The 26,174-nt window shown below is 47.4% G+C and overlaps 1 protein-coding gene across 1 annotated transcript in view; it reads left to right on the plus strand.

Annotated features, from left to right (window-relative positions):
- The first annotated feature begins 10,822 nt into the window (after positions 1–10,822).
- Positions 10,823–26,174, plus strand: part of Ltf (lactotransferrin) — a 23,475-nt gene continuing 8,123 nt past the window's right edge. The window contains exons 1-13 of the mRNA NM_008522.3: positions 10,823–10,899; positions 12,378–12,538; positions 13,457–13,565; positions 13,812–13,994; positions 14,365–14,512; positions 15,088–15,143; positions 15,915–16,093; positions 16,529–16,703; positions 17,506–17,660; positions 18,861–18,951; positions 19,976–20,023; positions 21,065–21,220; positions 22,548–22,689. Coding sequence (NP_032548.2) covers positions 10,857–10,899; positions 12,378–12,538; positions 13,457–13,565; positions 13,812–13,994; positions 14,365–14,512; positions 15,088–15,143; positions 15,915–16,093; positions 16,529–16,703; positions 17,506–17,660; positions 18,861–18,951; positions 19,976–20,023; positions 21,065–21,220; positions 22,548–22,689 — 1,646 coding nt within the window. The 5' untranslated portion in view covers positions 10,823–10,856. The remainder of the gene's footprint in view (positions 10,900–12,377; positions 12,539–13,456; positions 13,566–13,811; positions 13,995–14,364; positions 14,513–15,087; positions 15,144–15,914; positions 16,094–16,528; positions 16,704–17,505; positions 17,661–18,860; positions 18,952–19,975; positions 20,024–21,064; positions 21,221–22,547; positions 22,690–26,174) is intronic.

Consider the following 26,174-nt stretch of genomic DNA (forward strand, 5'->3'; position numbering starts at 1 on the left):
GGTCATAGCCATGAGAAAGCCACCAATACCTATTCATCACTGAGTGTCTATTTATAGGGTGGATCACAGGGACAATCAAGCCAATCCATCTATCCACTGTGGAGCATATTTCAGTGGGCATGACTGTTTTCTGCACAGAGAGGGCTATTAGTCTAAAGGAGGAGAAAGAAGGCTATTCCTCAAGGACATAACAGAAGAGAGTGCAGAAGGTCCCCTGTCGTCAGGGATGGACTACACTGGGGGAGACAAGGGACAGGAGAATAGTCAGAAGCTGAGGCAGGAGCCCTGGTAGTCTCATGATCATGGAAGGGGAAGGAGAGAACAGGTGGGTGATCACCAGGTAGGATAAAGGAAGAACTGGGTATCTGTGAGCCCCATGCACACACATGGTAGATGGAGAGAAGGGGTCAGTGAAAACACACAGCGTTAGCCTAGAGTCTGAGGTCATACAACCAGCTACAGAGAAGAGGCGACCTGGGGAGAAGAAGGGGCTAGAGAGAGGAAAAAGGAAGATGGACAGGTAGAGAGCTCTTTGATTGCTAGTTTTCTTTACAAACAGGAAAGCATTGCCAACAATATTATTGGGTCAGAGCTATTGCTTTCCTGGTCTCTCTCACCCTCAACACCTTCAACTTCTCCAACACCTGCACCAACATATGCTATGGCATACGCTGCTGGAGGAGCCAGCTCTCTTCAGAAGAGGCCATCTGGGTGGCAAAGCTTTGAGTCCTTTCTAATATTGTTTGGAAGTTAGTCTTCTGTGGATAAAGACTTTGGTCAGGAATCAAGTTTACTCAGTGGGACAACAACAAAAAGGCCACATCCTACTGGGCATGGTGGCACATGAATCTAAGCCCTTGAGAGGCAAAGGCAGGAAGATTCGGATTTTAAGGTCACCTTTATTTATATAGTGGGTTTAGGGCTAGCCTGGGCTCTATAAGACTGTCTTAAATAAAAGAGGGTGTCTTTTGTGTCAGCAGATGAGGTCGCAAGGTTAATTAAGGTCAGGACTGGAAGGGAATCTATCTGATGCTTCAGCCACCTCCACAGGTCAGCTCCCCTTCAACTCTGTGAAGATGTGAGACTTCCTGGCAGCTGTTCCATGGTGGGATCTCATGAGATGATGAGGTTGGAAGTGAGAGAACTAACGTGTTCTCTATTCACCTCTTTCTTGTCCTTGCCATGACTTAGAATCATAACTGAAGGATTTTGGAGGCTTCTCAGCCACACAGGCCTCTAAAATCTCATCGGGTCAACAGACCCATGGTGAGGTCCTGGGGACACAAAGATGGAACTAGGAGTTAGGGGACTTGGACTGGCAGTTACAGGTCGAGTGACCATACTTGCAGGTACATGAGGATGCTGGAAGGGCGGGGAGCTAGGGAAAGAAGCTGTGAAGAGGAAGAGAAAGAATAGGCATTAGAGACGAAGACACACAAAGGGAGGAAGTGAAAGAACAGGAGTTAGAGACTAAGACACACAAAGGGAGGTGAAGGAGGCAAGACCTAGTATGGCAGTAGAAAGGAAGTGCTGGGACAGCTGTGGTCCCATGCAAACATGTCAGCATCAGGTTCCAACTCTGCTTACTTGGTGTGGTTGCTGTTATCATTTCTTCTAGGCCCTGCCCAACAGTTACCTAGCAACAGCCAGGTACAAGCCTGGCTCCCCTAACAAGACTGTTAGGACTCTCTCCCTCCCCCTCCCTCCCCTCCCCCTCCCCCCTCCCTCTCTTCTTCCTTCCCTTCCCCCCCTCTCCTCATCTTTCTCTCTCTCCACATGTTCCTGGATGGCCTCTTCCCTTCTTTTTCCTCTCTCTTTCTGTCCTCTTTCTTTCCCTGCCTCCACTCCCTTCCCCACAGCCCATAACCTAAATAAACTTCATTTTGTACTAGACCTGTCCCATGGCTGATACTCCTGGGGGATGGGATGCCTCAGCATGGGCCCGCCAAGGCGACCCCCTCCCACCACATCCTGCTGCTGCATTCCAAAACGAATCAGTTACCTCAGTTAACTTTGGTGTTAATTGTTGACATTTGGGGCATGTCCTAGTTTCATTCATGTTATGGTAAAATATCCTGACAACAACTTGGGGGAGAAAGGGTTTCTCTGGCTTACAACCCCAGGTTATAGGCCATCATTGCAGGAAAGCCAAGGCATTGCATTCATGGTCTAGAGCACAGGCGTAAGCACTTGGATCCCTCCTTGCTCTGTTCTTACACACCCAGGGTTCCTGTTAGTATATGGTGCCACCCGTGGTGAGCTGGGTTTTCCCATGTCACAGGCCTGCCCGAAGGTCAACCCGACCTAGGTAACTCCTCACTGAGATTTCTTTCTTTCTTTCTTTCTTTCTTTCTTTCTTTCTTTCTTTCTTTCTTTCTTTCTTTCTTTCTTTCTTTCTTTCTTTCTTTCTTCTTCTTCTTCTTCTTCTTCTTCTTCTTCTTCTTCTTCTTCTTCTTCTTCTCCTTCTCCTTCTCCTTCTCCTTCTCCTTCTCCTTCTCCTCCTCCTCCTCCTCCTCCTCCTCCTCCTCCTCCTCCTCCTCCTCCTCCTCCTCCTCCTCCCCCTCCCCCTCCCCCTCCCCCTCCCCCTCCCCCTCCCCCTCCCCCTCCCCCTCCCCCTCCCCCTCCCCCTCCCCCTCCTCCTCCTCCTCCTCCTCCTCCTCCTCCTCCTCCTCCTCCTTCTTCTTCTTCTTCTTCTTCTTCTTCTTCTTCTTCTTCTTCTTCTTCTTCTTTTTCCTCAAGCTGACAATGAAAGCTCACCCTCACAGGGTGCTTGAGGGTTAGATAAGTAGAGGGCCTGGCCAGGCTGACTGGGGTGCATTTGGTTCAGTTCCAAACATCCAACCTCACCCCCTGGTTTTCTAGTTATTTCTCCCCCCAGGCCTTCCTGGTTCTTTGGTGAAGAAGTAAATGGAGGGATTAGGAACTCTGAAGGAGCAGGAAGCAGCCTGAACACTAGTGAGGGGGATAGCCAGCCATCCTCAGCCTAGACAAGTGGGTGAGGACCTGGGGTTGCTTCACCTTCACATGGAAGAAATCCTTGCTCTTCTGTGCCCACCCTGGGTTTCTCAGTCAGGAGCCACCTAACCTCGTCATGGTAGAGTCCAGAAAGAGGCTCAGAGGCCCCCAGTCTCTAAGCACAAAGTTTCCACTCCACTCTTGGCCATAGACAGTCACTAGGGGTGGGCAGAAGCAGGAGCCTTGGGCTCGGGTGCTTCCTGCTCCGGGGTTTTCCCTGCTCCAGGCTTGTTACCCGGGGCCAGCTGTGGCCACCCTCCAAGCTATACTTAGTTGGCGCCTTCCTTTCCAGAAGGCTCTCCCCTGGGCCCGGTCCACTGCACATTCTTCATTGAAGTAGACAGGGCAAAGGCGCTCACCTAGCTCAGATGTCTTCAGAGATACGGGGTGCTCCCCTGGAAGGAAGAGATCAGAGATCAGAAAGAGGGCGGGGTGGGAAGAGATGGGGGGGGGGGGAGCTAAGACATTCCTACTGCTCCTTGGATAGTGGGGATTGTGGGCCGTGAGTCTTTGGAACAGTCCCAGGGAGACTGGTCCCTGTGAGGACAGAGCCCTGAGCAGCAGAGGGTCCGGATTATGAGATGTGGTGAACAGAGAAGAGAAAGAAGAGGAAGAAAAATGCTCTCCCAAGCATACAGGAGTTTTTTTGTCTCTGTGGGTTCTGTGCGATTTGGGCAATACTTGGCAACCAGACCTGGTGATTAATAAAGTCATTGTTTTCCTGCCTGTGTCCCTCAGCTAAGCTTCCTGATGATAATGGTAGTACTTTATCCACCCACAGCTATGCCCTGGCTCCCCCAGGCCATTGGCTTTACTCCAGGGTGTCAGCTTGGGGACAAAAGCTAAGGGGTTCTCTGGAAGTCATTCTGTGATGGGATCTCAGGAGGCCTTGAGGTTGGCCGAGAACTAAGGAGCTATTCACCCATCTTTCTCCTCCTGGTGCATCCTGGACCTTTCTCTTCATGGCATTGGCAAAGGATCGTCCATATCAAGGCACCAGGTACCTTAGGGCTAGTGCTATCTAGATCTGCCATTGCACTGGCCCTGGTCCTCATCTGGACAGCAGGGTTAATGAGGCTCCTCATGGAGTCTCCAGAGAGACTGCCAGCCTGAGGAAGAGTCTGACAGGACCTGGTCTGCAGAAAGGCTGAGATTCCCTGGGGCCCTGGCTCTGTATCTGAGCTCTCTCAGTAATGACTGCCATGGAAAAGCAGGATTAGAGCTGTGGCTCTGATAAGATCCCAGGGACTCTCAGCTCTGTCACACTGAGCTCTGTGTGACCAGAGTAACCCTTAGTTCATTTATTTTGAATGGGAACGGTTGGCTGTCAGGATATGAAGCTGCTGTTATAGTCACTTGGGGCTAAAAGCACCCCAAATTCGTAAGAAGAATACCATCTCTCTGATAGAGATGGTACAACCAGGTACAAGCAAATAGACCTGTATGGGCACTATATACCACCCAGAAATAGTGCATATAGGCCATGATGAGCTGGCCCACTGACTTGTGGCAAGAAAAAGCTCTGATTATGTCCTTTGTGAGCAGTGTTCCCAGTGTTTGCCCACCCACTGGGTCTGATCTCCAGCTATGGTTGGTTAACTCATCACAGTGTCTATACATACTTAGAAAGTGATTCCTATCAAAATGAGAAACTTCGCACCTCTGGCAGAGACATTAAGCTAAGAGGATGTATAAATATCCATTCCGTAGGGTGACATTTATCTTCTTCCCCATCTAGAGCTGGTTCACCCCAAATGTCACACTTCTTTCCCATGTTTACCTGTTAAAATAAACACCACCCTCTAGCTGGGCATGGTGGTATATGCCTTTAACCCCAACACTTAGGAGACAGAGGCAGGTAGATCTCTGTGAGTTCAAGGCCAGCCTGGTTTACATAGCAAGTTCCAGGCCCGCCAGAGCTACATAGTGAGACCCTATCTCCAAAACCCAAACCAAATCAAACAAAAACAAAACAAAAACAAACAAACAAACAAAAAACTGTTAACACCAGCTCTTGTTACTATGTGACAGTCTGGGGAATGAGCACCTTCTCTGGGCTCATGAGGTCAGCCATTGCCTCCGCCCACCCTTGGGGACCTACACTGCCCTTCCCTGCAGGCTCTTTGTTTCTGGCCAGATTCCAGAACACTGAGGACGTCCCACATACCAGGGTTGTATTTCGGGGGTAAGTATATGGATTCCTGTGTGTGAACTCCAGCGTGACAAGGGTTAGCCAGCTTTCCCTCCACTGAGCTCCAAAACCTCCAAGATGTGATTTAGATACTATGAGCCACGCTCCCAATTCACTCATTCATTCCTTCAGCCGAAGCCTAAGGCATGAACTACTTTCTTCATTCACTCACTCACTCACTCACTCACTCACTCACTCACTCACTTACTCACTCATTTATTCAGCTGAAGCCTATGGCATGCACAAAGCCTGCTGGACAGAAAACCTGAAAAAAATCTCCATGGCTCTTACTGGGCAAGCTTGCTGGGAAGTGGTAAGAAATATGAGCTGCATGACAAAGCCATCACACTCCCTCACAGGCTCTTAGTCAACACCAGAGATGCTTGCACACCCATGTTATAGGTACACCATTCATAATAACCAGGAAATGAAACTGGCCTAGATTCCATCAACAAATGAATAGAAAAAAGAAAATGCAGTGTGTATACAGAGTGGGACTTTATTCAGCTGTAAGGAAAAATGAAATCATGGCATTTTCAGGAAACTGGATGGAACTGGGAATCATTATGCTAAGCAAAGTAAGTCAGCTTCAGAAAGACAAAAAATATGTTCTCTAGTGTAGAATCTAAGTTAAATTTATATATGTGTGTGTGTCTGTTTGAGTGTGTGGTATGTGTATGGTGTGGGTGTGTGTCTCTGTGTGTATGTATGTCTGTGTTTGCAGTGTGTATGTCTGTCTCTGTGTGTGTGTCAGTGTGTATCTGTCTGTCTGTCTCTGTGTGTATATGTGTGTGTGTCTGAGTACATGGTGTCTGTAGATGTTCATATGTCTGTGTATATGGCATGTGTGTCTGTGGGTGTATGTGTATATGTGTCTTTGTGTGAGGTGTGTGTTTAGGTTTGTGGGTAACTGTATGTGGTGTATGTGTGTTTGCATGTGTAGTGTGAGGTGTCTGTGTATATGTCTCTCTGTGTGTATATATGTATATGTATGTATGTGTGTATATCTGTGCGTGTTTGTCTGTGTGTAGTGTGTATGTCTTTGTGTTTGTGCTATGTGTGTCTCTCTCTAAGCATGTGTATATACATGTGTGATGAGGGTATGTGGTGTGTGTCTTTGTATGTGTATGTGTAGTGTATGTATGTACATGTGGGGTGTATGTATGTGTATGTGTTGTATGTGTGTGTGAGTGTGTGTCTGGTCTGTATGTATGCGTAGTATGCATTTGTACTGGTCTGTATGTATGTGTAGTATGTATTTGTACATGTGTATATATGTGTGGTGTCTGTGATATGTGTGTGTATGGTATGTGTGCATGTATGGTATGTATGGTATGTGTGCATGTACATGTGCATGTATGTGAGATGAAACTAGAAAGGGGGATGTGAGAGGGAGGAAAAGCTCCTAAGGCAGAGCAAAAGAGAGACAGACACCATGCCAGGAAAGCAGGGAGAGGAGCTGTGTGGAGGAGGGAAGGCACTGGCAGGGGATGAGGGGGAGGAGGGAAGGCACTGACAGGGGATGGGGGAGGAGGGAAGGCACTGGCAGGGGAGGAGGGGGAGGAGGGGGAGGAGGGAAGGCACTGACAGGGGATGGGGGAGGAGGGAAGGCACTGGCAGGGGATGAGGGGGAGGAGGGAAGGCACTGACAGGGGATGGGGAAGTAGGGAAGGCACTGGCAGGGGAGGAGGGAAGGCACTGACAGGGGATGGGGGAGGAAGGAAGGCACTGACAGGGGATGAGGGGGAGGAGGGAAGGCACTGACAGGGGATGAGGGGGAGGAGGGAAGGCACTGACAGGGGATGGGTGGAGGAAGGAAGGCACTGACAGGGGATGAGGGGGAGAAGGAAGGCAGCAGGGAGAAAGATGAGGAAGAACAAATGGCACCTCCAGTAGAAGCTGCTTTCCAGCAGGCTGTGTCACATGTGACCTCTTTGCCTCAGCATCTGGAACTCCAGAAAGGGAAGACTCCAGATCAGGTAGACTTTAATATTAAAGACTTCAATATAGACCTTTGCTCAGAAAGCTCAGCTCAAGATCCGGCATTAGGGGCCTAAAGAAATGGCTCACTGGTTAAGAGCACTGGCTGCTTTTCCAGAGGACCTAAATTTGATTCGCAGTACCCACACAGTGGCTCACAACCAACTATAACCCCCTTTCCAAGGGATCTGATGCCCCCTCTGGCCTCTGAGCGAACTGCATGAACATGATGGACCAAACACCCGGAAGCACAAAGTAAAATTAAAGAAATTGGACTGGAGAGATGGCTCAGAGGCTAAGAGCACTGACTGAGCTAAGAGCTCTTCCAGAGGACTTGAGTTCAATTCCCAGCAACCACATGGTGGCTCACAACCATCTGTAAAGGGCTCTGATGCTCTCTTCTGGTGTGTCTGAAGACAGCTACAATGTACTCATATACATAAAATAAATAAATCTTTAAGGAGAGGAAAAAAAGAAAGAAAAAAAGAAAGAAAGAGAGAAAGAAAGAAAGAAAGAAAGAAAGAAAGAAAGAAAGAAAGAAATCTTTAAAAAAATGCAGCATCTTGTCTTTAGTGTCAACCTTAGTTCTTACGTCATAGTTCTTATGGTGCCTTTTAAATCAGTAGACTCTGGAGGTGCAACCATTCATATATTTCAGCATCACAGGCATTTGAGCTTGTTTTGGGGGTGTATGCATAAAATGAACTTTGAAGGCCCTGTCTGAATCAGACCTTACCCAGACACACTGACAACCGCTGTCCTATTGAGGCTAAAGGGAGGCCTGGGTTCTCTCTTCTCAGCAAACAGTTACAATGATGGATTTACAGTCCTAGTTATCGCTCATACCGAGGCAAGAGATCATTATTAAATGAGAGAACAAATGTTTTCCTTGCCACAAACAGAGTCAAAAATCCAGCACATAGTTTGTATTTGCTGCTTAAGAAAAAGAGCTAAATTAAGATGGCTTAAATTTGCATAAGTAAGCTTTCACATCATTAGAATTCAAACAGGAAGAAAGAAGTACTAAAACTCAAAAGGGTCATCAGGTTATTGACCATGCCTCAGGAATCCTGGGGGGCACCTCCCCATATTTTTCATGGGTTTCTGTCTCATCTTCCCAGTTAATATTGCATATTACATATTACATTGCAAGTTACATATTACATATTGAATAACCCCAGACTAAAACTTTTATGTCTAAGGAACAGAAGTTTAATAAAAATGTACCCAATGTACCTAATATGTAAACTAGAGAAGAAATTTAACGTTAAAGGAGAAATCTTTATGTTAATGGAGTAACGTCTCCTGAGAAGCGTTGTGATAAATACAAACCCAACCCCATTGATCATTAACCAAGTAACTGCCCCATAGACTTGCCTGCAGGCCAGTCTTACCAAGGCATTTTCTCAAGTAAGATTCTCTCTACCCAGATGTATCTAGGTTTGTGTCAAGTGGTCAAACCAACCAGTGCACCTCCAAGGCCACCCTTTTCTAATTGGCACTCAGAGATGTGGGTTGTGATACTTCCCAGTTCTTTTATAATCACAAAAAGGCAAGGCCAGTTCAGATACAAAGATGCTTCATTGCACCCGAGAGTTAGCCAACTGTGTGTTTCTTCACAATTTTTTGAAATGGCTCGTTGCAATTATAGATGAAAGCAACTTCTGACGTTGCATTATATTGTTTCCAAATGAGGGACCCTGGATCTGTCACCAAAACCCCAGCTGGGATTCTAGCACCAAATACAGACTCCACTTTTGTGCGGGCAAACAGGAAGCCTGATTTGACCTCATGTTTGTATCTCATTAAGACTCTGCCCCAGGCATGAGAGGCCTCACAGGTTCAAGCTGGGCCTGCTCCTTAGGGCTGAGTGTCCCTTGGCAGTGCTGGCTTACTAGGGTACCTTCTGCTCCAGAAATATGTTCCTTATTGCCAGTGATTTAAGCTCTGTCCATGTCTGCCTCTGAAGAAAACACAGATTGCAATCACAAGAGAAGGTTCCAGTGGCCGGCCTGAGGCTCCCTCAGGCTAACACCTCACTACTTCATGTGTAAACTCTTGAGCTAAGTTTACATCTTGTACCGATACGGTTACCATATTCTCTCTGCAGGCCCAAACTGCCCCACTGTATGTATGGGCACCACACTTGAGGTGATTACCACAGCTCCACCCCCGCCCCCGCAAATAACACATTTATTGCTTCCGGTGGGTGTGTGGCATGCATCTGTGCCTGAAGACCCTTGATCCTGAGCCCTGTGCATCACGGGAACACACTTATGAGCTGTGGTCTCAGAAGCAGTAGTCTAGCTTTTGAATTAAAAAGTGACATCATCATGGGAGCTGGAGAGGTGGCTCAGTGGTTAAGGATGCACACTGCTCTTGCAGAGCATTAGACTTCAGCTCCCAGCACTGTGTTGCAAGGCTCATTCATAACTGCCTGTACCTCCAGCTCCAGCTCCAGCTCCAGCTCCAGAGATGAGGTGTCTGAACCTCTGGCCTCCATGGGTAGCTGCATTCATGTGCACATACCCCCACCATCACCCCTAAACATACACGTATAAATAATTCCAAATTAATATATCATTAAAATGGCTTTTATTTTTTTGACAGGGTTTCTCTGTGTAACCCTGACTGTCCTGGAACTCACTCTGTAGACCAGGCTGGCCTGGAACTCAGAAATCTGCCTGTCTCTGTCTCCCAAGTGCTGGGATTAAAGGCATGCGCCACCACCGCCCGGCTCATAATATCATAATATGACTCTTAAGACATTCATTAAAAAGAAGTTCTCATTTCTATACCACACATGTACACACACACACACAATCTCTCTCTCTCACACACACATACACACACACACACACACACACACACAGACTCACACACACAAACACACAGACACAAAAATAGACACGGTCACAGATAGACATAGACACAGACAGACACACAGAGGAAGAGGAAAAAAAGATATGGAGGAAGGAATGAAAGAAAAGGAGCAAAAGAAATCAAATGTCAGGGTCTCTTCCTCGCTAGCAAATGAAGGGACACAGGTCAACCCTGGGTGGCATTCCTTTCTGAGGTCCTAGGTTATTTTCGGGGGCTGTATGGCGGGTTTCAAGGCAGTGTGGACCCCACAGGAACCCTGTGTGCAAGTCTAGGCTGACTCCGCTCTCCCTGCGGCTGTCACCGGGCTGCTGTTGTGGCCAGGCCTGAGCAGCTGCCTCTTCTTTAGAATCCACCACTCTTTGTCTAGCCAAGGAGGAAGGGGATTTGCTTGCTCCATGCAGCTTAAGTGTCACAGGTCAAGGTAACCCACAAATATAGACCCCCTACCCCATGTCCCACCTCTAGAAAGTACTGGAAACAGAGAAAGGAGAAGACTTGGGGACTGTGACTCTGATCCTGCAGAAGCTGGGTGGAGATTAAGGAAATCACTCGGTTTCCTGTACCAGCGCCTGTGTAGGGGGTACTGGAGTCCCTGTTTCCTCCTTCTGGGCTCCAGGAAGCTGGCCTCTAAGAACTAGCACACCTGGTTGAGGGCAATGGGGCTGGAAGGCAGGCCTATTGGGCAATAGGGTGGGGCCAGCCCGGTGAGGTCACCCAGCACAGATAAAGGGCCCCGGGGAGAGGGCAGAAGCCAGGCTTGTCCTCTAGGTCTCCCAAGACCACAGACATGAGGCTGCTCATCCCTTCCTTGATATTTCTTGAGGCCCTTGGTAAGTGCAGGTGCCCAGAGGTAGGGAGGGGCGGGAGGTCACCTGCTGGGAAGCTGGGCACTAAATGCACTCTTCTGTTATCTAGGGAAGACTGTTGGGCTCAGAGAGGGTGAGATGTTCCTGTGAGTCCCAGTTCACTGCCTCCCAAGAAGGCTTCTTTGTACCAACATTGGGGACCCTCCATGTTTGACTCTATGCCCTCTCTTAGTCCTCCTGCTGCTGGACTCCACATCTAACCCAGGCATCCTATACAGGCAGGCTAGCTCAGTGGCCAGTGGTGCTGGTGCCCAACCGCCTAGGTTCAAATTCTAGAGTCAACACAACTTAGCTGGAAAGTCATATAACTTGGTAAAGCTACACAATGCCTAGAACTATGGGGGTATTGACAAAAATCACACTGAAGGATAGATGGGGTGACCCAGTGAGTAAAGGTGCTTGCTACCAAGACTGAAGACAGAAGTCCTAGTCCCAGAACTCACTCAATGGAACTACCAGCTTTCTATCTATAAATTTATCTTTTCTGGTCGAGTGTGGTGGTGCACACCTTTGATTCTAGCACTTGGGAAGCAGAGGCAGAGGCAGAGGCAGAGGCAGAGGCAGAGGCAGAGGCAGAGGCAGAGGCAGAGGCAGAGGCAGAGGCAGAGGCAGAGGCAGAGGCAGAGGCAGAGGCAGAGGCAGAGGCAGAGGCAGAGGCAGAGGCAGGCAGATCTCTGTGAGTTCAAGGTCAGCCTGCTCTACATAGTGAGTTCCAGGATAGCCAAGGCTACGTAGAGACTCAAAAAAAAAAAAAAAAAAAAAAAAAAAAAAGTGGAGTTATCCAATATTTTGTCTTGGATTTGGCTTCCTTCATCTAGTCATGTTATATGTATGTGTATTATTTTTTATATAATTGAAGAATATTCCATTGAATGGATGTACTGCATTTTCTTCAGCCATTCCTATTCACCAGTGTTTGGGATTTATGTAGTTAGTTGGGTTTTTTTGTTGTTGTTGTTATTTTGAGACCTTTTTCCTATCTAAATAATGCTACTATGAATATTAATGCTAGATCTTTAAGCAGATTTATGTTTTTATTTCTATGAGCAATTGCCAACCTGTTTCCCAAAGTGGCTACATCATTTTACAGTCTCAGCAATGTAAGAAGGTTTCCATGTTTGCAACATTAAGATCCAGTGTGCACATGAGTAAAACATGAGCCACGCCATTTCCCTGCTTCCCTGCCAGGTTCATCTAGGACAAGGCTGATGGAGGTCAATAAAATGATCTTTGGAGTGGATCATCTTTGGGGGTGGGGTGGGTGTCTGAGTCTCATCCCTCTGTGGTCCAGCAGCTTAGCTTAACTAGAGTACAGTGGCTGAACAAGACCACGTAACACGGAGGGTGGGGCAGTGACCACGGGCAGTCTACAGAATGCCCTCAGACATCGGGGAGGTCTTCCCCAACGAGCACTGCTGGATTCCATTCTGTCTTTCTCCCAGGACTCTGTCTAGCTAAGGCAACAACTGTTCAATGGTGTGCTGTGTCAAATTCTGAGGAAGAAAAATGTTTAAGGTGGCAGAACGAGATGAGAAAAGTGGGTGGCCCGCCGCTCAGTTGTGTCAAGAAATCCTCCACCCGCCAGTGCATCCAGGCCATTGTGGTAAGCTAACACTCCAACCCGAGTGGAGGAAAGCAAGGAGAGGTGCGCAGTCCAACCACAAGTTCGAGTCTCTGGTCCCTCTGCTTCACTTCCTGGGCACCAGTCAGTTGAGAGCAGTCTTTGCTCACAGAAACCGGTGTCTCTTGATATCTAAAGAAAGACAAATGACAGGCCTCTTATGGGGTAACTGGGGTCTTATTTCAAATTGTTCATAGGAACTATTTTTTTAAAAGCCTAAGCAGCCATATTTGATGAATATGTAATGTCTCTAATCCCTTGAGAAATAAGCCTGGTGCAGCCCTAGATGCCATATCCCAACTGTTGGGTAGGGATGGCTAGGACTCCAGACATTAAAAAGACACTTGTTTGCCCTCCAGCACCTATGTTAAAACCTAGAGATAGTAGCTTTCCCACTTGGACTCTGGGTCTAGGAAGTAGAGACTGGAGGTCTAAACAAACTGGTGAGCTCCAGGTTTGGCAAAAGACTTTGTCTCAAAACGTAAGTCAGAAAGAGATGGAGGAAGACACCAGAAGTCGAGCTCTGGCCTCCACACGTTCATGTCCTCCAGTGTGTGAGCACACACACACACACACACACACACACACTGCGCACATCTACAAGACTGAAAATACACATGAAGGCAAAATAGGTGATAAAGTATGTGGATCAAAAAGCTTTAAATACAGAAGATTGTGACAGTGTGACCAAGAGTAACTGAAGTGGACAGGCATACGTAGGGGTCACACACAACTTCAGGAGTTAAAGCCCTGGGGGTGCTTACTGCTCACATCGAATGACCCCTGACCTGTGCTGTTGTCATCTTCTAGGTAGGACATATGGACAATACGAAGGGCTAACTCATTCTGAAGTCCTGAAATCTTTTCTCCTGAAGCATGTCTGGACCCATTTTCTTTCAGACAAACAGAGCTGATGCCATGACTCTTGATGGTGGCACTATGTTCGATGCAGGAAAGCCCCCCTACAAACTGCGACCTGTGGCAGCTGAAGTCTACGGGACCAAAGAGCGTGAGTTCTTTTTCTGTGGACGCTGAAACCTCGTGACTGTGTTGTGGCTATGAAATGGTTTCTGTGGCGTGGGAGTGGACGAGTAAACCTAGTCAGTGCCTCTCACTGGGGAACAGAGTCTCTGGACTCTGGATGACAGGTCCTCCTGGTGCTTGGGTCTCCTTGCCATGGCAGCTTGGGCAGAGTGGATTCTTCACCTCCCTCTCATCGGGGCTAAGCCTGTCTAGTGCCTCTGTTCCTCTGCAGAGCCCCGGACTCACTACTATGCGGTAGCAGTCGTGAAGAACAGCAGTAACTTTCATCTGAACCAACTCCAAGGCCTGAGGTCCTGCCACACCGGCATTGGCAGGAGTGCGGGGTGGAAAATCCCTATAGGGACACTTCGTCCATACCTGAATTGGAATGGGCCACCTGCATCCCTTGAGGAAGGTAAAATGGCTTGTGGGGGAGCGGGGAGAGATCCTGAGTGGTCCAAGCTGGGAATTTCTAGTCTCACTGTAGACACAAGCCACTTTGGGATGGCTTTCCATATGGGATGAGTCCAAGGTTGGGCAGAGGGAGTCTAATCAAGTAGAAGCAGGGGCCATCACACCAACAACTCCGGGAGCCGCCAGTAGCTGTTCTCTGGGCAAAGATGCACGTCTGAGTTCCGAAGCCCACTCAGCTCTGTCCTGTTCTGCCTGGCGGAGGAGGGGGCTCTTGGTCCGTGGAGGGTGGAGGGGTGGCTGCTCCTGGGAGACAGGACTGCAGTGGCTGGGATCGGCTCATCCTCTGTGGCCCACTTCTCTGTGTTTGACAGCGGTATCCAAGTTCTTCTCAAAGAGCTGTGTTCCCGGTGCCCAAAAGGATAGATTCCCCAACCTGTGTAGCTCGTGTGCAGGGACAGGAGCCAACAAATGTGCCTCTTCCCCCGAGGAGCCATACTCAGGTTATGCTGGAGCCTTGAGGTGAGCGACACCATTCTCTCCTCCCCCACGGCCCATGGTCGCACAGCTTCAGGCCAAGGTGCGGGATGGAGATTTGGTCCTACTGATGTGCAGACGGAGAACCCAAGCCTAAGAAGTGGTTGGTCTCTCTACTACATGTCCTTCTCCAGCCCCTTAGAGGCCCAACAAGGCCCCAAAGTCTATATCACTTTGATGGAAGCTAACCTGGTTATGGCCCCTCTGATCACCTCACGCCTGATTTTGCTCTCCTATTTTTTGGGGTTATCCTGCTAACTTTCTCCCTGTTTTCATCCCATCTGGGTGGGGCAGCCATTGTGGCCTTGATATTTAGTCCAACTCAGGCCTCTCTCTCGAGTAGGAGAGGGTGACCTCTGTCTGACTTCCTCCTCTGGCCTCTATGCTGTTGCCTAGGCTCAGCACCTCCTCTCTAGTCCTTTCCTGAAGCTCAGGCACTTTTGTAGAGTGACTTCCCTAGGTTCTTGCTGGCCCTAGCACATTTGCCCACTCAGCATGGAGAGAAAGAGCCCCATGGTCGGGGACACCTCATCTTTAACTGCGTTCTTCTCATTTCACAGGTGTCTGAGAGACAATGCTGGAGATGTGGCTTTTACCAGAGGAAGCACGGTATTTGGTAAGGGCAAGGGTCAGGCTGTGGGTGTGGCCACCTCTTAAGTGCTTTATCTGTGATGTGCGGGTCACCAGATTCCCCAGTTGTGATCAAGTTGCCTACTGGGTCCAACTCTTCTTTTAGGTTTTTCTTTTAAAAAAATACTTTAAGATTAATTATGATTTTACGTGCATGGGTGTTTTGCCTTCGTGTATGTCTGTGCACCACATGTGTGCCTGATACTCAAGGAGACCAGAAGAGGGTGTCAGATCCCTTGGGACTGGAGCTACAGGTGGTTGTGAGCTGCTATGTGGGTGCTGGGAAGTGAACCCAGGTTTTCTGTGAGAGTAACCACTGAGCAACCTCTCCAGCCCCTACCTCATGCTCTGAAATCTCCCACTTCTACCCCCTTCTCCTTCCCCTCACAGACACTCTCACCAGGGAGTTCGTCATGTGCTTGCCCAGGTGTACACGCCTCTGCACCATAAACTTCACTGGCTTGTGTCTCTGGATTCTGAGTTCACACAGCTTTTACTGAACACTAGAAGCAGCGCGAGCCCAGGGCTTTCCACTCAGCATTGGGGGTCCAAGATTGATCCGTGGTTTTACTACACGAGTAACTCCGTGGTTCTGACAGTAGAAGAACGATCCGTGGAACATGTCTACCATATTTAATTAACGTCTCTGTCAGTCTAATGACAGACAGACAGGCGCGGCGGTCCTCCCTCCTTTCGGCTTTACCTTTTTGAGTGCTCAGGAAGAGTGCTCATCTTCACACGTTTCCCTTCCTCCCAGAGGAGTTACCAAATAAAGCCGAAAGGGACCAGTACAAGCTGCTCTGCCCAGACAACACCTGGAAGCCGGTGACAGAATACAAGGAGTGCCACCTGGCCCAAGTCCCTTCACATGCTGTCGTATCCCGAAGCACGAATGACAAAGAAGAGGCCATCTGGGAGCTTCTCCGCCAGTCACAGGTACAGCTACAAGTGCACAGCACCCCTTGCCTGCTTAGGTTTAGGGGTGGGGAGGGCCTCTCTTTCCCTAACTTCAGCAGTTGAGAGAGTTCCATAGTTTAAGGACCATGGGCCCTGACTCTCCCTTGGACAGTAGAGACATAGGAACCTTCTTCAGTGTCAGCCCCTAGCAGGCTTTCCTGGGCTTCCGCAGAGGCAGGGGTGGGTACCGGATGCTATTCTTAGGTCCCCTAAGGACCTTGGGACAAAACAGTTTTCTGATGAGGTAAGTTATCGTTGAGCTCATGTCTCTGCAATGAGCAGAGTCCCTGGGAGCTCGGATATCAATTCCATTTGAATTGTCCCCAGATCCCAAGTAGCTGTTTCCCACACTGGGTTTCGATTCCTTCCTGCCTACTGCTGGTGACCATAATTCTATTTTCTTTCCTTAAACAGGAGAAGTTTGGAAAAAAACAAGCATCGGGATTCCAGCTCTTTGCCTCCCCCTCGGGACAGAAGGACCTGCTGTTCAAGGAGTCTGCCATTGGCTTTGTGAGGGTTCCCCAGAAGGTAGATGTAGGGCTCTACCTGACCTTCAGCTACACCACATCCATACAGAACCTGAATAAAAGTAAGTGGACCCCAGGCAGGAACCCAAGGGTACTGAGCCAGCAGTACCTCTGGGTGGGTGACCTCTGCTCTGGGAGGGTCTCTCCGCTACTGGTGGGGCTGACGCACATACTGTGTGTCAAGTAAGTCAAGGCCATTGTGAAAAATGTCTCCAAAAAAAGTCCCAGACGCTGGACTAATGCTTCCATATTCCTCTGTGTATGCCAGGATCCCAAGGCCTCTTATTAAGTGAGAAAGAGAGGCATGGACTAAGAAAAGAAGAATCTGGGGAGATTACTCCAGAGGCTAGGTGAAGCCCCCCTTCTGTGCTGGGATTCGAACTTGGCTGAAGAGATTACAATGGGCTGTAGAGATGACAACTTTGGCTATGTTTATCCTACTTGGGAGGACTTAGAGAGGGAGTCTGAGTGAACCAGGAGACTGTCCTGTGACATCTGCTGGTGACAGAGCCTTATGGGTGGGTGGTCGGGCTCAGTCAAGGTCCTCTAAGCCAGCCTTTGGGGTATACACTAGTTTCCATGTCATGAAGCTTTTATTCTGAGGGACAGAACATTAGGCACTCCACTCATTACACCAAGGACTGATGGATGAATTAGAAGCCAGGGAAGCCCTCTGAAAGAGCAGAAGGAGAAACAGAAAGCTTCCGGCCAAATCCAGTTTGAGGGCTGTGATGCGGGGAAAGAGAAGGTCTCACACAGATTCCTCGGTCTCAGAAGATCTGGGCAGGACCTTGATCCCCAAGGAGGGCAGAGGTGGGAGTGAGGCAGCGCCTGAGTGTTCCTCACCACTGTCCTTCCCCACAGAGCAGCAGGATGTGATAGCCTCAAAGGCCCGGGTCACATGGTGTGCCGTGGGCAGTGAGGAGAAGCGCAAGTGTGATCAGTGGAACAGAGCAAGCAGAGGCAGGGTCACCTGCATCTCATTCCCCACCACGGAAGACTGCATTGTCGCAATCATGGTAGGGAGCCCGGGTCACACGTGCTGTGGGTGGTGGGCTTCTTAGAGGGCACGGACCATGGTCATCTACTTATAGTGAGGTTGGTCACCCGAGAGGCCACTGTGAAGAAGGAACACCCAAAAGAGAAGGTGGGCTCGGGACCACTCATGCACATGTGTTGCATGAAGGAGCGGCCTTCTAGGTTTGAAAACCAATTTGTTGTGGAATTTCTGCCCTTTCCAGTAAAAGTACAATTTAGGGTTATTAGGTTCATTTGGAAAATATGGAACAATTTTAGCATCTCTCTCTCTCTCTCTCTCTCTCTCTCTCTCTCTCACACACACACACACACACACACACACACACACACACACACACCTCTGCATGCAACTTCATATAGAAATATTTACAGTGAGAGTTTTGAAATTCCCCACCCCAGGTTTCTCTGTCCATGTAGGCCGAGCAATTCTGGATTTGTATGGGTTATTCTCTTTTGATCCCTCGTTCAAATAAGCAGTATACCATGGCTACTTCCCCACATCAATGCTAATCTCGGGAAACAGTTTTAAATGCTTATTTTATTTTATGTATATGTGTGAGTGTCTGAACGTGTATGGGAGCCACATGCATGCAGGTGCCAGAAGAGGGTGTTGGATCCTCCAGAAGTAGCGTTAGAGACAGTTGGAGCTGCCATGTTGGTGCTGGAACTGAATTCAGGTTCCCCGAAAGAGCAATGGACGCTCTTAGCCACTGAACCAAATCTCTTGTCCCCTCTCATCATTTTTAACGCCCTTGTATAGCAGTGCTGACTGGGTAAAGGAGCGTGCAGTCCTGATAAACTCGTGTTTCTGCGAGGGTTGTGGCTTGTTCATTCTCATGAGTCAACTTGATACCCAATCTCTAGGTACCACGTTGAGTATCGTGCTAAGAAGCAGAAGTTAGCTGAAAGCAGCTTTTCTCAGCGTGTTTTCTGTGAGTGAGGCTGGTTCAGAAAGGAGTGCCAGGAGTGCTCGGGTACAGGAAGAGTTCTGTTCAGAAGACAGAGTTAGTGTCTCAGGTGTGTGGGTGACAGCCCTAAGATAGTGAGACCGGCGGAGGACTGAGTCCATGTGGTATTTCCTGGGGGTGTTACGTGCAAACAACACGTGTCTTGAGGCCATCCCTGAGAGCTCCGAAGACAGCATCTTTGTGTGGTGTGTGTGACTGGCTCTGTCTCTGCAGAAGGGAGATGCTGATGCCATGAGCCTGGATGGAGGCTATATCTACACTGCGGGCAAGTGCGGTTTAGTTCCAGTCTTGGCAGAGAACCAGAGTAAGTGGAGTTGGTGACCACAGGCTATGCCATATGAAGTTGACTTGGGAGTAGAGAGGTGTTACCTCACTCACTAGATCTTGGAGAAGATGGAGACAGAATCAGAAGAAGGAATAAATGAAAGGGGCCATGACACCCACTTCACCCCATTCCCTTAGATTGACAGATCATGATAGTTTACTTCTTGATTAAAACAAAAACAAAGACATCTTTGGGAATGGTGAGATGGCTCAGCTGGTACAGGTGACAACGGCTGCCAAGCCTGTTGACCTAAGTTTGATGCCTAAGACCCACATGGTGGAAGGAACCAACTCCCACAAACTGTATGCAGCCCTCTATGCATGCACACACAGGTCATGTGCACCTGACATTATGTATATATAACATATTATTATAAATATGTATTTATTAACATATATGTTGCACACACAGAGCATGCATGTGCTGACAACAGGTGCATATTGACAACATGCATGTGCTACTAGCATGAATACACTGATAGCATAAATGTACTGGCACCCAGATGAAGGGTCAGCCATCCCCAGAAGTCACCCTGTGCCCTGCTGTCACCATACTTCCAAAAGGCAGCGACTCTCCTGACTTCCAAAGACATAGATCACCTTGCCTCTCCTTTAAGTTAATGGAAAAAGAATTGAGCATTTGATGTCTGCTGTGCCTTGCTCAGCATTATTTTTGTGACATCCACCCACACAAACGTGTGGCTGCTGATTAGCCAGTCTCGTGGCTGCATAACGTTCTATTGTGTGACTGGGTGGCCGTGCTTCTCCATTGTCTTCATGGATGGGTGTTTCAGTGATTTCCATCTGGTGGTTATTGTGAAAGATACGGCTACAGCCATCCACGACCACGTCTATGATGAAAATGTGTATTTATTTCTGCTGCATTGATATACCGAGGCGTTCCCTTTGAGTTTGATCTTATCGTATTGTGGGCATTTGAAAGTTTATGGCCTCTCAGGAAATCTGAGTTGTCAGTAACGCTTTGCTTGTCTTTGCCCCTTCAGAATCCTCCAAAAGCAATGGCTTGGATTGTGTGAACAGACCAGTGGAAGGTAAGTCGGGGGCAAAAATAAGTCACCACTCGAGAGGAGGCAGGGGGAAGGTCACTAACCACACAGAAGCCAAGCCTGCTGTTATTACAGATACAAATGGTTGATGGAGGAATAATTACAACTAAAGTCTGAATGCATCCTCATGCTTGCTGGGGAACTTTCATGTGGTCACTCTTAATGCAAGCTTCTGTGGAAAGAGAAATGTTGCTCCCCCATTCTGTACATTCGAGGGAACAGTGGCCCAGAGAGTCCCAGTGTCTCCGATCTCACTCATACTGGCACTACGCTGCTGCAGATGCTGGATTGGAACCAGGGCTTCTCGCCTCCGCAAGCCCACGGCTCTGCACTAGCCTCAGCTGCTCTCCCGAGTTGGAGCTTGCTGAGCTGTGGAAGCCTTGGTACTTGCCCTCAGTTGGGTTATCAGATGCCTTCGGAGGGGTTCAGCAACCATGTTAACTCCCTCACTGTGCTGGGCTGGTTGCACTCAGCTCTTGGCGGTCCTTGGGTGCATGCCCTTAGCATTCATGAAGCAGATCTACTGGCCACCACAGCACTTACCTGTGTGTGTGATTTGTGCATTGCTGAGACCAATCTCATTGTTCAGAGTCTGTTGCCACTGGGTAAAGGTTTATAACTCAGCAATACTATGAGGCTGGTTGAGGACAGTTGCCTGTAACCACTTAGAGGACCAATTTTTCATATTATTTTATTTAACAATACAGGTTGGTCTTCCCTTGACACAGAACACCTTTTTAAAATTTTCTTTTCCTTCCTTCCTTCCTTCCTTCCTTCCTTCCTTCCTTCCTTCCTTCCTTCCTTCCTTCCTTTCTCCCTCCCTCCCTCCCTCCCTCCCTCCCTCCCTCCCTCCCTCCCTCCCTTCCTTCCTTCCTTCCTTCCTTCTTTCCTTCCTTTTCCTAACAATGGCCAATGATCCATGGTCATGTAATCCTGTTGTTTTTCCGGCCTGGGTTGGAGACACTGTACTTGAATCCATGTGCACCCTAGAAGCTAAGATGTTCTCTCTGTCATCCGTTGCACAAGGGTACCTTGCTGTAGCAGCAGTTAGAAGAGAAGATGCTGGCTTCACCTGGAGCTCTTTGAGAGGCAAGAAGTCCTGCCACACTGCCGTGGACAGGACCGCAGGCTGGAACATCCCCATGGGCCTGCTTGCTAACCAGACCAGATCCTGCAAATTTAGTAAGCATATGGGAGGTTCTCACGGGGTGGTCATCCTGGGTCTGGGAGTGAGTACTTGAGGCTGTGGAACCTTAGGGGAGGGAGAGGGCAAGACGGTTGCTGACTGGCTGTCGCTTGTGGGCCTCTTTTAGAATAATTAGGTTCTCCTTCTGGTCGCCTCATGGAACCATGGGTGCACAGGATGTTTCACACAGAACACTTCCTAAGCTTCCCCAATTCCACCCCACCCACTGGGAGATCCAGATCGCAATAGCATTTAATTAAAACATTAAGATATGCTCAACCTTATGAGTTAGCAGTTAGCTGAATTGTTAACAATCAGATGTTTAGGTTTTTTGTTTTGTTTTGTTTTGGTTTGGTTTGTTTTTTTCTCATCGTAAATCTAGTAAGATAGCGTGAATTTATTTATTTATTTATTTATTTATTTATTTATTTATTTATTTATTATATGTAAGTACACTGTAGCTGTCTTCAGACACTCCAGAAGAGGGAGTCAGATCTCATCAGATCTCATTACAGATGGTTGTGAGCCACCATGTGGTTGCTGGGATTTGAACTCTGGACCTTCGGAAGAGCAGTCAGGTGCTCTTACCCACTGAGCCATCTCACCAGCCCTAGCTTGAATTTCTAATGTAGGCAAGAATGCAGTAAAATGGGCATTTTCAAATGTTTTCATGTGTATAAAAAACTGATACCTGGGCTGGAGAGATGGCTCAGTGGTTAAGAGCACTGAACTGCTCTTCCAGAGGTTCTGAGTTCAATTCCCAGCAACCACATGGTGGTGGCTCATGACTATCTGATGGAATCTAATATCCTCTTTGGTATGTCTGAAGAGAGTGACAGTGTACTCACATACATAAAATAAATCTTTTTTAAAAAAAAAAAAACAAACCCTGAGGCCTTTTAAGAATGTTTCCAGAGAGTTGGCACCCAGCACTCCTGAACACAAATCATTAGACCTACCTAGTACCATGGGTGTACCAGTCACAGGAACATAACAGCCATCAGGCACCTTAATTGAGAAGCCTGGGTTTCTATTTCTGATTTTAAAAAATAAAAAGAAGTCAAGTTGTGGAGCAAGAGGCCTATCTGTGCAGGTGTGGCCTTCTCAGACACCAGCCCTGATATCCTATCCATTTGTACAGTCTGAAGCCTTTCTGATTGCCAGTGGGTCTTTGGTTGGTGGTAGAATGTCATTCTGGGGTGACAGGTATCCTGACTGTGCTGTCTACGTACTGAGCTGACATCATGCTATGCCATCTGCTGGGTAAAGACTTTGTGTCGACTGTGGTCCGAAGCACTAACTTATTGTCTTTCCTCTGTCTAGATGAGTTCTTTAGCCAAAGCTGTGCCCCTGGTGCTGACCCCAAATCCAATCTCTGTGCCCTGTGTATTGGTGATGAGAAGGGTGAGAACAAGTGTGCTCCCAACAGCAAAGAGAGATACCAAGGCTACACTGGGGCTTTAAGGTAAGTCTGGGGCAGAGTGCCACCAGCCCAGGGCCTCAGCCCCCATTCTCAACAAGCGGCACTGTAGTTGGGGTGGGGTGCTCTCATAGAAGAGTCAAGGATCAATGGGGGCAGAAGAAGCAAGAGCCTCCTATCATACCCAGCACCCCAGAGAGTAGAGGTTGGACAGCGGGTCATGGGGCTTACAGGGCTGCAAGGCTCAGCTTTGTCACCCTCAAAGTCAACGGGTAGAGAGTGTTTCAGTGCATTTCAGAGGATTCTAGTGACCACCACCCTTCCTTCTCCCTCACTCAGATCACCATTATCCTATGTTTTTAGTTTTCTCCTTGATTTTGGCCTTGAAGGGGCTGGAGAGATGATTCAGCCGCTGAGTGCTTGCTGTTTCATACAGAACTGCGTTCAGTTTCCAGGATCCCAATCAGGTCCAGGGGATTCAGTGTCCTCCTCTTAGGTCCAGAGTACCCACATGTGCACATATGTACATACAGGTGCACACATAAATAATAATAGGTCTTTTTAAAAAGAAGTGGCAAAGAGAAAGCTACATTACCACACCTTCTCAGTGCTGCATGGGTCACAATGACTGTACAGCTCACATTTACGTGGGTGTTGATTCTCACGGCCCTGTGTAGAACATGAGGCTCACGCAGAGGCTCCTTCCTCCATCCTTCCTTTAACACTAGATGTTGGGGCTGGAGAGATGGCTCAGCGGTTAAGAGCACTGACTGCTCTTCCAAAGGTCCTGAGTTCAAATCCCAGCAACCACATGGTGGCTCACAACCATCTGTAATGAGATCTGATGCCCTCTTCTGGGGTGTCTGAAGACAGCTACAGTGTACTTACATATAATAAATAAACAAGTTAAAAAAAAACACTAGATGTTGTCACAGACCCTCAGATGACAATATTCAAACGGGACTTTGGGCTTTTAAATATAAATTCAATAATTTTGCTCCCGTGAAACAATGACTTTTTTTTGGCTATATCTAAATGATTTGTAAACACTGATTTTTTTACGTGTATGAAACATGTCCTTAAGGACTCACATAGCCGGGCATTGGTGGCGCACGCCTTTAATCCCAGCACTAGGGAGGCAGAGGCAGGCGGATTTCTGAGTTCGAGGCCAGCCTGGTCTACAAAGTGAGTTTCAGGACAGCCAGGGCTACACAGAGAAACCCTGTCTCAAAACAAACAAACAAACAAACAAACAAACAAACAAAAAGATTTACATATAGAAAGCCTACAGCATGATAGCATGATTCACTCTTATTGATTGATTGATTCACTCTTTAAATAGATAAGTTTGATAAGAAGAACCCAAGGGAATCCTGGGATCTGTTCCCCCAGACTTGCAGCCTGGTATTTTCTCTCTGGAAACATCTGCACACCCTTACTCCTGTATACACTAAAAGTTTTTCTTCTGCTCAATTAGATCTAGAATCTAGGCTGGGGACTATACAACAAAGTAATCCAAAGCTGGAGCCAGGACTCTTGCTTTTCTCTTACATCTTTATCTAAAACTCATTTAGGTTAGCATATAGCATGCTGGGTTTCATCATGGTGTCTCTAAATTCACGTGACATTATGTTTGGTTCCCATCTGCTCCCCTGTACTCTGTCACTTGCTTCTTTCCTCCCCAGCTCATCATTATTACATGCGTTCTTTACTCTCTCTAGTTCCCTGATTCCTTAAGATCTCTCCCTTCCAGGGATGGAGAGATGGCTCAGCAGTTAAGAGCCCTGGCTTCTCTTGCAGAGGACCCAGGCTTGGTTCTCAGCATCTACATGGTGATGCAAAAGCATTCCTCTGGCCTCAGCAGGCACCAGGCATTCAGCACACAAACATTAAGGAAACACTCATACACATAAAATAAAAATAAATAAATACTTTCAAAATGTTCTCCTCCTTCTCTCTCATAGTCCTCGTTCTGGTTTCCTCACACACATGCATATACACACATACACACATATATACACATATACACATATACACACACATATACACACATATACACATACATACACAACACACACATACACTCACAACACACACATACACTCACATATACACATACATACACAAATGTATATATACACACACATACACACATATACACACATGCACACACATACACACACAAACAAACATATACTTTTACATTATGGCCCCACATGTGAAAGAAAACATGTACTATTTGTCTGAGTTTGGCTTATGAACATAATAATCTCCAGCTTCACACACTTTCTATAAACATAATGATTTCCTTTTTCTTTAAACTCCCATTGTGAATTCGTAGCACATTTTCTCTACCCATTCATCTGTTGATGGACATCGTGGCTGCTTCCACTTCTTGACTATGATGAATAGAGCTTCTATAGACACGGATATGCAAATATCTCTGTGGTAGTACACAGAGTTCTTTGGGCCTATACCCAGGTGTGGTATAGCTGGGCCGGATGATAGTTTCAGTCTCAGGTTCTTAAGAAACGTCCACAGAGGCTGCACACGTTTCATTCTTGTATTAATAACTAGCATGCATATACTATTGGTTCTTACCTTTTTTAAGTTTCACGTATTTTTCTGAGTTCCTGTTATGCTACAAAACCTAGCCTCTCACACTGTCCCTGTCCCTCAATAACTCAACCACAAACTTGGCTTTTTCTGACACCTGGATTCATCTTATCGATGCTTGTGTTGCAATGACTACTCCAGCATCATTCTCATACTGAGGATGTGGCACAAGAGCGTGTGTCCCTAGCCAGGCATGGAGGTGCAGAGAAGTAGAACTTACTTCCTCAGGCTCTGAGGCAAGAGCTTCTACACGCTGAGCCATCTCCTCAGCCCTGTTTTGATCCCTAGTGTTCTGAGGCTTCATTTCTCTATGTGAGTCCTCTCTGCTTTATTAGAGTGGGCAGTTAGCAGACATGGATGGCTACAAATTATTCAGTTTGGTGAAATTATTATTTTGTTGATACTTTTTATGCTCTTGTGTTTTAAACTCCAGACTCTTGTGGGCCGAGATCTGAGTTCCTAATATCCATTAGTCATATTTTCACTTCTAGTTTCTGTAAAATTTGCTTGGTTGAATCTTTTAATCCTGTGTCATTTTAAAGCATTTTTATGGTGAAGATTATTTTTATTTTCCTTTTAAAAATATATATATATTTATTTATTTATTTATTTTAAACATGTTTGGCTTGCATGTGTGTCTGCATACTACCTACATGCCTGGTGCCCTCAGAGTCAAGAAGAGGGAGTCAGAGCCTCTGGAACTGGAGGGATGGATTGTTGAGAGCCTCCATGTGGGTGCTGGGAATAGAACCTAGGTCCTCTGGAAGAGCAGCCAGTGCTCTTAACCATTGATCCATCTCTCCAGCACCTATTTATTTTCTTTTGAATCTTCCTAACAATTCTTTGTATTTCCATTATTCCTTTTTTTAAAATCTTCTTTTATGTGCTTCATGAATGTTTCTCATTTCTTTCTC

The sequence above is a fragment of the Mus musculus genome, chromosome 9 (genome assembly GCF_000001635.26).
Source record: "Mus musculus strain C57BL/6J chromosome 9, GRCm38.p6 C57BL/6J".
Taxonomy (NCBI): Eukaryota; Metazoa; Chordata; class Mammalia; order Rodentia; family Muridae; genus Mus; species Mus musculus.